This window comes from Cololabis saira, chromosome 8, assembly GCF_033807715.1.
Source record: "Cololabis saira isolate AMF1-May2022 chromosome 8, fColSai1.1, whole genome shotgun sequence".
In the NCBI taxonomy this organism is placed as follows: domain Eukaryota; kingdom Metazoa; phylum Chordata; class Actinopteri; order Beloniformes; family Belonidae; genus Cololabis; species Cololabis saira.
Genome location: NC_084594.1, coordinates 29,967,235 through 29,978,976, shown reverse-complemented (window position 1 = coordinate 29,978,976; position 11,742 = coordinate 29,967,235). Strand labels below are relative to the sequence as shown.

Sequence of the window (11,742 nt, the reverse complement as noted above, 5' to 3'; positions counted from 1 at the left end):
GACTCTAAATTCACTTTGAAAAAAGTACTTGGGTGTGTTTTTAAGTAAATGTGACAACCTTTTTCTTTTCCTCTTTGTGCTTTAATTTTTGGCTTGTCTTCATTGATTATTACAGTTTCAAGAGAAAGAAGTTATTCATGACAAGACGTGCCTAAATATGTAGTAAAATAGATTTAATGCTTTTTGTTCCTCCCTGGTTTCAGTTGTAACAATGTCCATGCTTACACTGAAATTAATCTGACCCCAAATTGTCAGCAAAATGTATCTACCATTTTTATTCAGGTTTTATTCAGTGTTCATTTTTTCATTGTGTAAATGAATGGAAATCTCAAAAACTTAAACTGCTGCCTGTATTTTTATTTTTTGTTTTGTATAGTTCAATATTTGTGAAGCACTGAACTGCTCAATGACCTTGATCTAGTTATTTATAATCAAAAAATATCTTGATTATCTTCAACCGTATAATAAGCTCCACTTTATTTTTGTGTAACGTTATACAGTAGGTGAATGAAAAGCTATATGGACAATGTTCTGCAGAACTCAATTCATAAAATGTTCCGATTATTTGCCATCCCAGAGCCTTGGCAACTGTTTCATTTTGTCATTTGTTAGTTTGCTTACCGTACGCTTTTATTTCCCTCCTGTCATGTTGTCACTGTTGTTGTGTTGAAATAAAAGTGACTACAATTCCCACAATGCTTTTCGTTCAATATTCAACATGAGTCTGGGTCAATCTACTGCACAATTTTCAGGTAACACAATTCAAGCAAGGTGGACCCTCAAATGAAGCATGCAGTATTCCTCATCAGTCCGTGGGCAGGTTATGAATTTGACATGTAATCCCATATACCGGTAGACATTTTTTACGAGTGGAAGATTATATTTCCAAAAACTTCAGTTCAAATGGGGACACCTTGTGGAGTAACAGGACCATTGCAGTTTTGCAGTTAATAAGAAATTCAGTTTTGCAACCATACCACATGCAGAAAATGGGGATGATTGTACAATTAATGCTTTATAGAAATATCTTTGATGTGTTAATTTGGTCTTGGGGCACCCACTTGTTTCGCTGCCAATTTTTCTTTAATATTACACCGACTGAAAGGAAGTTCAGTGGCTGAAAAAGTAACTATATTCAATCTGAAAGTAATGTTGAGGTTGGCGTTGATGTCACGGACCTTTGTAATAACCACCTCATTAGTTACCAACTGAGCCAAATGCCAACTCATTTTCAAGAAATTCTGTTTATACTTTACATCAGCTGATAGACATAGATTATACGGCAAGGTACAAACCAGCCCAAAAATACTGAGTGCTGGCCAAGAACACGAGGAGAAACACAAAAGTCAGTTTTACTTTGAAGCCCACCAGGAAAATCAAAGTTAAACATCAACCAACCTAATCCTTTATCCCACTTTATGAGAACCCCTCTAGAACACTTTTGAGGTTTTCTTTTCTTTTCCTTTTTCTTCTTAACAAATGTTTATATAATCTCTTGAAATAGAATATTAAAAAGTGTTGTCTTTTTGTGACCATGGCTGTGGCAGGAGAGGGAGGGTAATTGCATGAGCTGAAGAAAAGATTAGGAAGGTAAGTGATGTGAGAAGTTGATTGTGTCAGGGGCTCAGCAAAAGGCCTTCTGCATATGACTTATTTTACCTAATTATAAACCAATTTCCAACCTTCCATTTGTATCTAAAATTCTGAAAAAGGTAGTTTAAACCCAGTTATGTGACCGTTTGTATAGAAATGATCTGTTTGAAGTTTTTCAGTCAGGGTTCAGAATGCATCATAGCACAGAAACAGCACTGGTTCGAGTCACGAATGACCTTCTTATGACCTCAGATAAGGGATTAGTGTCCATACTGGTTCTACTGGTCTCTGTGCTGCTTTTGATAGTTTAGATCACAGCATTTTACTGCACAGGTTAGAGCATGCCATGTTGTTGGGATTAAAGGGACGGCTCTACGTTAGATTAAATCATATCTGACAGATTCCAATTTGTTCATGTAAGGTTTCTTCAAAACAGACGAGGGTCTGCTATGGTGCTCCGCAGTTTGATATGTACAAATTTGTAATTTTTTTTATAAAGTGTAAACTGGAATTTACATTTCACTCGGTGAATATCAAAGGATGTCTTCATGGGACCACATTAATTTACTTACACACATCGTTTTGTGCAGAAGACTGCGATCTCAAAGGGTCGTAGTAGTTCCTTGAAGAATGTTACTCAAAGCAGCTAATGCATAATATTAGTCAAAATGCAGATTAGTTATCATACATCTTGTAATTGTGATGCAGAGTGAAATGTAAATTCCAGTTTACACTTTATAAAAAAAATGTACGGCATGCCGATTGGTTTTGATCTGAACATCAAACAGCAGGTGCTTCTACTGAGGAGCTGCAGGTACCTTCAATATACAAGCAGTCAGATACTTATTTTTGTCAGATTGTGTATTCGACATCCCCCAAAAGCATCATAAAACACTGAAGCTGAGTGATTTATTGTGCCACTTACTATTGATCGCTCTCAAAGGAAAGAAACACCAGTGGAATTCCCTGTTTGCCTGATCAGAAGATCAGAAATATGACTGTCCCTGTAAGCCTGGAGATTTATGGCTCGGTACAGCGTATGTGCATCTAGGGGGAAGTCAGCATTAAAGGCCGATGTGAAATATGACGGCATGGTTATAGGGTGTAAGCAAGTGTGAGAGTGGACGTGGATGTGATAGATGGTCAGATAGAGGAGAAAATGGAGAAAGATTTCCAGAGAGGCAAAAAAATGAATAAAAAATGCATGAGGATGTAGAAACATAAGAAAATTATATTTTTATTAACTTCAGGTAGATTTATACATAGATATACACCATGTGTATTATATATGATATGAATATATCACTAGTCCTGGTCGTGTTCCCGTATAAAGTTAGTGCAGTTGGCAAAGATGCTTGATGCTGCTTTGTTCTCATCAGAAACCTAAAGAGGTTTCTAAGCTCCTCCCGGGTCCTACTCAAAACAGAGGAACCGCTTTAGTTCTTTTCTGTCTGCTCAGTAAGATAAGTTAAGTCAACACAAGAAAAGCCAGGCGTTTTCTCTTCACACGGAACCACTATTTATACTTGCATGCTTCAGATGTAATCCGAAAGACTTATTGCCCCATTTTAAAGCCTTTTCAAGGATTTATTCAAAAATGTGTCACTCCTACGGAACATTGATTCTCCAAATGCCTGTTAACTCTAAAGGTTTTTTTTAATTTAATTCTTTAGCTTTTCTATTCTTCTGTTTGTTACCCCGCTGAGATTTTCAAGAAATTCAGTTTATATTCAAGTGCCTCCCTTCAGTTCCCTTTTAAAGCCTAGCGTAAGAAGGAAGGCAAGGCAAGGCAAGGCAAGGGAAGGGAAGGGAAGGGAAGGGAAGGGAAGGGAAGGGAAGGGAAGGGAAGGGAAGGGAAGGGAAGGGAAGGGAAGGGAAGGGAAGGGAAGGGAAGGGAAATTTATTTGTATATCACATTTCAGCACAAGACAATTCAAGGTGCTTTGAAAATATGAAAAGTGAAGAGGGAAAAAAATTACAGTGCAGTTGCAGAATAAAGAAAAGTTAGATTGGAACTAGACTTACATTTTACCACTAAAATTAATATCGTTTAAAGTTAATTCAGGATAGTTTAAATAATTTAGACAAAGGCCAATGTAAAAAATTAGTTTTTAACCTTGTTGTAAAGGAACTGAGGTTTTCAGCCTCCCTGCAGTTTTCTAGAAGTTTATTCCAGATCTGTGGAGCATAGAAGCTAAACGCTGCTTCTCTATAATGTTTGGTTTTGAATCTCAGGACACAGAGCAGACCTGAACCAGACGACCGGAGAGATCAAGTTGATTTGGCAACAACAAGTCTCTTATATATTTTGCTCCTAAACCATTCAGTGATTTATAAACTAACAGAAGTATTTTAAAGTGGCTGGAATAATGTGATGTTCTTGCTAAAGGGATTCCTTTTGCTTGACATACCCTTCAAATCCAACCAAAATGTATTCAGTCTTTCAAACTGAACTGTATCAAAATTTACATTTAATGTTATGAATGGGTCAATCACTGGTAATGTCTTTCCTCCTTTATATTATCTTAACACACTCCAAATGTTCCAGATCAGCAAACTGTAAAAAGCCCAACAGAAATCAGCTTTTTAAGGTGCCCATACTGATTAATCAAAATTGATAGGCAAAAAAAAAAAAAATTGATAGGCAGCAACCACAACCAACCATTGTGTAATCTTCTTACTTCATCTGGAAGCAGTGAGGGTATAGATGCTTTACACATTGCTTCTGCATTTTGACTTAGAATTTTTTCAACAATGGTGCAGTGTCTTAAGCAATGCATTGTCCATATTAGATTATATTTACCTCTTTTTTAATTTATACTATGAATGAGATGATCATTTATTATATCATTACTTAATTCCAATTCAAAGTAATAAACTTTGTTTCTGCTTTTCCTTGTTGTCTCACTTATCGTGATATCCTGTCCGAACTTCAGTGTTCAAAAGCAAGGCTGCATATTCTTCAAATACTTTAACTGTAGAAGAAAGGTGTAGTTTTAGATTATTCCATAAACTTATCCCACTACCTTGTTGAAATGAAGAGACAAGTATGCGCTGTATTTATTCAGATTGTGAACGTACCTCATTCAGATTCTGCACCCTCATAAAAACAGTGATAAGGAGAGCACCCCACCAAGTGTTGTGAACTTGTTACTGCACAATATAACACTTGGTGAATCCTTTGCCAAAAACCAATTATTTGTCACAATTTGCTCATCAAAATAGTTATTTATTGTGGATATTTGATAGAATAGCAGATTTATTTTTTTGTTGTCTTCTGTTTTAATCTGCAGTATAAGACTTGCAAGACATTTCTTCTTGTCATATTTGAGGAGCCGTTTCTGTGAAGATTAATGAGTTTGTTCTGCACAGAACCCAAACCTTGAAACGGTTTGGGAAGGTATCTTCTGGATTAAATACATAGATCCCCATAAATATGTGAAAACAATTGACTTTTCAGTTGATAAACCATCTAATTGCTTGCAAAAAATGATAAACTGCATATTTTTAATAGTGGAGGTTCAAAACTCTTCAAAGCAAACGCCGAACTTTCCCATCTTTATAATTTGCACTTTTTTCAAGTAGGATGGAAAATATGACAGGCTGCGTGATTCCCATACATTAGTAACAAATAAGACTCAAGCAACCTCATTGTTTAATTGCCCTCCCTTATGATGCACCATGCAAGACAAACAGTGGATACTCAATGACTACTTTATTAAAAATACCATTTAAGAGGCAAGGATACAACACTGTACAGTGGAGTGTGTGTTGGGGAGCAGACACCCTGTGTTGGAGACTGTTAGCGAAGCGCTGCTGGTCAACTGTGAAGACTTGCTGGACATTTTATGCTGCATTCATCACATGAGACCAGTGAGGTGACAACTGAGATCTGACATACACGATTAAAGGTACCACAATTTCATCATATTTTAATCATTCATCTTCACTTGGTGGAGCTCAGATACGGACTGGTATTTTTACATATATGATATGACCTTCATGTTATGCAGCATCTATCCTGAGAGGCGAAATGTAAATCCAGGATCTCCCATTAAGGGATCAGTCAGAGATGTGAAGGAAGAAGGTGATTCCATCCGGCTAACGTGAGAAAATTAACCACAACTGTTACCATGGTGGAAGTACACAGCCATCAAAAAAACACACAAACAGATTTAAGCTACTAATGTATGGCCCTTTTTAATGCATCTTTTAGGGCAGATGGCATAGTGCATGTCATTAAATAACTGATACAAAAAAAAAGGAAAGTGGTAGGGCTCTGGAGTAGTGGTATTTTACATTTCACATTATTTCAGTAAATAGTGAAGCAGTCTCACAGCATATTTGTCCTTTGTTTAGTTGACAACATGAAACACTGATGTCTGATGTAGTATTTTGTATTGTAACAATATAACAGCGCTGAAGAAAGCAACAAAAGATTCAAATTGGAAAACTAAAGGAAAGTACCTACATTTTCTTTTCTGTGAAGCAAATGCAGTCAGGTTCTTTTCTGTTAACTGGCTCCACTAAACCCAACTCAAGTCAGACTCTCATAATATGGAGCATTTTAGGCAAAACTTGAGGCTTCTTCATCACAAATACACACATAGGCCGACGGCAGTACTGAAGACTAACAGTTCATTTTGATACAGAAGAATGAAAACTGAAAATCAATATGGCAAAAAGCAGCAGCGCAGCTTGAAACAGGGCTGGAGGGGAACACTGGCAGAAAACTGTGCAAAGTAGTACATTAGTATAGTAAGTTCATTATAAAATAATGCACTGTCATGCATGTCTAACTTGAGAGCTGCACATAAAGACTGATACGACATTCAAAAAGTGCATTTAACTCGACATGTCCTGTAATCAAAGATAAGTCACTTCAGTATTTCTATTTTTGTGATATACCATCAGACATAGTTCGACAGTAGTGTTTTTCTTCTCAGTGTCGGGCATCAACATAGACTGGTCACATCTGGCATTAAAATGTGTTCCAGGAAATTCCATTACAAGTAACCAACACTAAACACAATCACTTAGGACGCATCTGGATGTGGTCTGGGACAATAGTGGCCAAATTCTTTTTGATGTTTGAACACAGTTTTGGCATGGATGCATGTTAAAGACAGGTCTACAGGGGGCCACAGATTCAGATACTTCTGACATTCATATGTCTACAATGTACTGGGTTTTTCCATATGAAATATCAAAAGGGAAAAGACAAGGTGAGGGTGGCACATACTGTAGTTTAGTCTGAAACTGGTTTATCATTTAGCATGAGTTACCATTGTGATCTGTCCATGACGGTGTTCCCGAAAACAGATTTTATTTATGTGGATGAATAAACTAAACTACATTTTCGATTCCAAAATGGACTGTCTTTGTTAATCGGCATGGCAACATACCCTTTGTATGCAGGGGTTAGTTTTTGTTCAGATTTTGGTGAGTATTTTAAATCTAATGTCATACAGGCCAAAAGATAGCTTCCTTTTGCAACAAAAAAAAACAACCTGCATTTGCATTTATTAATCTTGTCTTGTTGCTCACCAATCAGGTCCAGAGTTTGAGGTGGTTTAAATTCTCAAATAGGAGAAACACCACTGGAAGTGTAAGAACAAGTCAGATTATAGACAGCCTCTATTTGCCAGGTTTCCAGCACTGTGATAAAAGGTTCATTTGTGCCAATGATCACAAAATTAATGTCAAGACTGAAGATCTTAAATTGATTTATCTTTGTTCCAAGGCATGTGCGGAAGACCTCGTGCTAATTATGACTACAAAAGCCTAGATAATTCAAAAACGGTAGATAACTAAATTTTCTTGCAGATGTTATACATGGTGACAGCTACAAAATTCAGTAAATGACACACTAAACTGGCTAATACAAATTCTATTTAGGGACTTAGAAATATTAGGTTAGACTTAAAAAACGTTACAAAAAGAAGTTCTTTGAGAGTTGCAGATTCCCTTGTTCTTGGAAAGTAGAAAGAAAAGCCTTGTCAATGGCAGCAATTTCAGCTTTTTAATGGAAGAGTTTCCATACATCGATGTGAATCACAAACTGGGTTGTTAAAAACAACCCACTTGTATCATTGCCCTGAGAAGTAGGTTCCGTCACGGCTGTGGGTCTGAAGATGTCTTTTGATTTTGTCAGAGCGGCTGAAGCACTTGCCACACACTGGGCAGCTGTACGGCTTCTCCCCGGTATGAATCCTCATGTGGACCTTCAGGTGAGCCATCTGTGTGAATCCCTTTCCACATATCTGGCAGCGGAATGGTTTTTCTCCTGTGTGGCTCCGCTGGTGCTCCTGAAGTCTGCCGGAGGAGCTACAGCATTTTCCACATACTCCACAGCGGTAAGGTTTTTCTCGAGTGTGCACTTGTACATGCACGTGCAAATGACCAATATGACTAAATGACTCCCCACAAACTTTGCAACAGAAAGACGACACGTGGCCCTGTAGGGGGGATTTTTGATGAGGGCAGTCCACAGCATTGGCCCCTTGGCTCCGCATGAGAGAGTTGTGAGCCCTGTTAGGTCCTCCAACTGCTCCCTTCGCACCAACCATCTGTCCTCCATTCTCTACCCCAATAATGTCAATATTGTTCTCGTTTGAGCAGTTTGGATTGACTGGTGCAAGAGGCTGGGTGCCACTGCTGGATGAAGCAGAGCCTCTGTGGCCGCATCCACTCTCTGCCTTCACATGCCTTGGGGGACATCGAGATCCAGGATCCCTTTCCCTGTTCTCAACACCTTGACTCTGAGGAAGACTGGATGTGTGGGGACCCTCCTGAGGGTATTCATTTGCTACGCGGGGAGGAGTGAACATATTCTCTGGTGTGCTACAAGAGCCATGGCCCCGAAGCTGATTATCTCCTTGGTTGGCCCGCGGATCCCGTTTGTCCTTGATTTGAATGGGAATACGCTCCTCATGTCCCATACTGGGACTCCACTCACGACGTGGATGCTCACCATCCTCCTCTTCCAATAGCGCCATGGACGGACGATCTGATAAGACAATAGCAAGATCAATTTAGAACAACTGCATTGCAGCAAATATGACATATGGACTTCTATTTGATCACAGAGTTTTTTTTTTGACAATCAAAATAATTTGAAACTCATTTAAGTAGGATTTAAATACAAAGGGGAGAGACTATAATGCTCTGGCAAAGCCATAAAGCATCTAGGAATGGTAACTGGAGATTTTCTCTGCACGATATTCTTTCAGGAGTTATGTTTTATGATGAAAAGGAAAAGAGACAAATAACTAAACTCTTTGCTGTTTGCACTTGTGGTTATATTGATATTATATCTCCCATGTTGCATATTTGTTAACACGACTCATAATGATTGAAACAATCATTTTTACTTTGATAGCAACTCAAAAACCTTCTGGCTCATGCAGCCCAAGCGTTGTATTTTCAATGTGGTATGTGACCATGCGGCCTGGCCTGCCTTTACAGAGCTCCCTGCTCACTCTGAGGACTCATTTCAGTGCGTTTCGTTAGATTTATACTGACAGAAAGATTATTTACATTTAAACCAATCAGACATATTATTGCCAGGGATAACTAGACTCTGGAGGACTTTTCTTTTTTAACATTTTTGTCATAAAGGGGAAATGTATTTGGAGGAAAAACATGATAAGAAATTAGGGCAGTGAATCTTCGCCCTTTCTGAGAGACATGGAGGTGGAAGTATTATAGTTAGCTTTGTTTTGCTCCAACTGGGTCTGGACAGTTTGCTGTTGCTGCACAAAAGCAGTCACCACACTGACAGCAAATCTTAGAACACGGGTCACTCAGATTTACAACGGGGTCAATCATCACAAAACACATACACAACGATGTAGTCTGTGGTGTGCATTCAGCTTCTGTGCTCCACATGTCTGAAACTAACTCCCAGAAATCCTCAGATCAGCTGAAACACTGTATTTAAGTCCAGGATGAAGACTCACCTGTTCTCAGCTGCCTTTGAGTAATGCTCTCTATATTTACTGGTACTTTTCAAAACTTAACCATATTTTAACCACTGGTTTTCAGAGGTGTCAAGTAACAAAGTACAAATACTTTATACTTTAAGTAGTTTTGAAACCAGTACTTTTATACTTTTACTTGAGTAAAAAACTTGAGTTGATACTTCAACTTCTACAGGAGTATTTTTAAACTCTAGTATCTATACTTCTACCCGAGTAATGAATGTGAATACTTTTGATACCTCTGCTGGTTTTCATCTATTGCTTTTACTTCTTATTTTTCTTTAAACCACGCTCTTAATTTATTTCTCTTGATTAATTCATTGATCTTTATTTTTAAATGTCTTTGTAAAGCACTTTGAGTCACCTTGTTGAATTGTGCTACAAATAAACTTGCCTTTCGAATTTCACCAATAGGTGATAAAACACACACACACACACACACACACACACACACATATACATATATATATATATATATATACATATATATATATATATATATATATATAAACAGTTCCCAAGACTTTTGCAGTTGCTGAAAAAACTACTTTTGAATGTGGTGGTCAATAAATTTGTTGTACACACATACACGCACGCATGCGCACTGGTTGCTGCTTGATTTACTCGTTTTTCTGTCATTTAACTCACAAGTACAATTAAAACGTTAGCATTACACTCAAGCATTGAGGTTATCCGGGACAGCGATGCTGTTTTCCCCAGCCTAATCTCATTAGTTACCGCCCAAGCGTCGGGCTCGGATAAGTGGGAGGTTAAGCACTTAGAGAAGCGGGAAGTTAGAGACTCGATTAGCCGGTGGCTATCAAACAAAGGTGGCTACCGCGCTAGCTTCGGCTGCGTCGACGAGCCAAGGCTGATTTATGGTTCCGCGTCACACCGACGCAGAGATTACGGCGTAGTGTACGCGGCGACGCGTACCTTACGCCGTCGTTTTAACGCAGAACCATAAATCAGGCTTGACAGATCACTTGTCCAGGCGGGAGATATTATTCTAAAAGTGTTTCTTTTGTTTTTTTCTGTATGAACCCGCCGGGCAGGGCAGGGTGAGGCTGTAGCTGAGCTAACCTGGCCATATCTCGATCCCGGCGTCCCTCAGTCTCCGCCTCAGATGGTCGTTCTCTCTCTCCCGGATCTGGATCTCCTCCTGGTACTCCAGAATAGTGTCTTCCACGGACTTGTAAATCTCCTGCGCAGCAAGCATGAGGCGCTCGGTCAGGAAGACGTTTAGAAACTGCAGTTTGGTCATTGTATTGGCTTGCAGGGAGCTGCTTACGATCATCCGCAGAAAGAGATGCTCAGCCCTGTCACGTGACCCGCATTCATTTGTTTCTTCTTCGTCTTCTTCTTTTCTTCTGCTACCCCGGGAGGAAACGCCCACTCCAGAGAACGGAATCTTCTTTCTTAAAGCTGTACCAGAGTATCTTTGGCTGTACTGCTCCAAAGACGTCTAGATTTTATGTACCCGAAAAATGTATATCAAAAGTATGTTAATTTTATATTACAACATATTTTGAAATTGAATTCGTTTATATATATATATATATATATATATATATATATCTGTGAACACACGTATAGATGACTGATGGCATTGTTTTATGTTCAGTTTAATTTATTCCTCCTCATTGTTGTTCATGCTCTTGTTTTTGATCTTTTTTCTTTGTATGTTTGTTTCAAAAAAGAACTCCAAGTCAAGTTTTTACTGTTGCAGATAGTGTAATGTTATATATATATATATATATGCATCTTTAGTAAGTACATTTATATTATCTCATTCTCATATCTCATTCTCATTCTACCTGCTTTTTTGCACTGTTTTTCTTCCATTGCACTATTTTTTATCTTATATTTTTTCTTTTTATCTCCACTGCAATGTGTATATACTGTCCATATCCCCCGCGTGTGTGTGTGTGTGTGTGTGTATATGTTAAGTGTATTGCTGCTAACAGGTGAGTTTCCCCATTGAGGGAGTAATAAAGGACTATCTTATCTTATCTTATATATATATATTTTACTTTGTTTAATTGCACATATCAAACTGACTTAATTATTCATTATTATTGCTTATCTTTTTATGGCATGAAAACCTAAAAACCTGTCTACCTCACACACATTCTAACTGTTTCTTTTTTTCAATGTACTGTATATA

At 38.1% G+C, this 11,742-nt stretch overlaps 1 protein-coding gene across 1 annotated transcript; it reads right to left on the bottom strand.

The window, feature by feature from the left end:
- Positions 1 to 6,538: 6,538 nt before the first annotated feature.
- LOC133448806 (zinc finger and SCAN domain-containing protein 22-like) lies at positions 6,539 to 10,905 on the bottom strand. The gene is made up of 2 exons (XM_061727690.1): positions 10,659 to 10,905; positions 6,539 to 8,602 (listed from the first exon to the last, which is right to left on the bottom strand). Exons 1-2 carry the CDS (start codon positions 10,870 to 10,872, stop codon positions 7,683 to 7,685), a joined length of 1,134 nt encoding a protein of 377 aa, XP_061583674.1. The 5' UTR covers positions 10,873 to 10,905; the 3' UTR covers positions 6,539 to 7,682.
- Between the last annotated feature and the right edge of the window lie 837 nt (positions 10,906 to 11,742).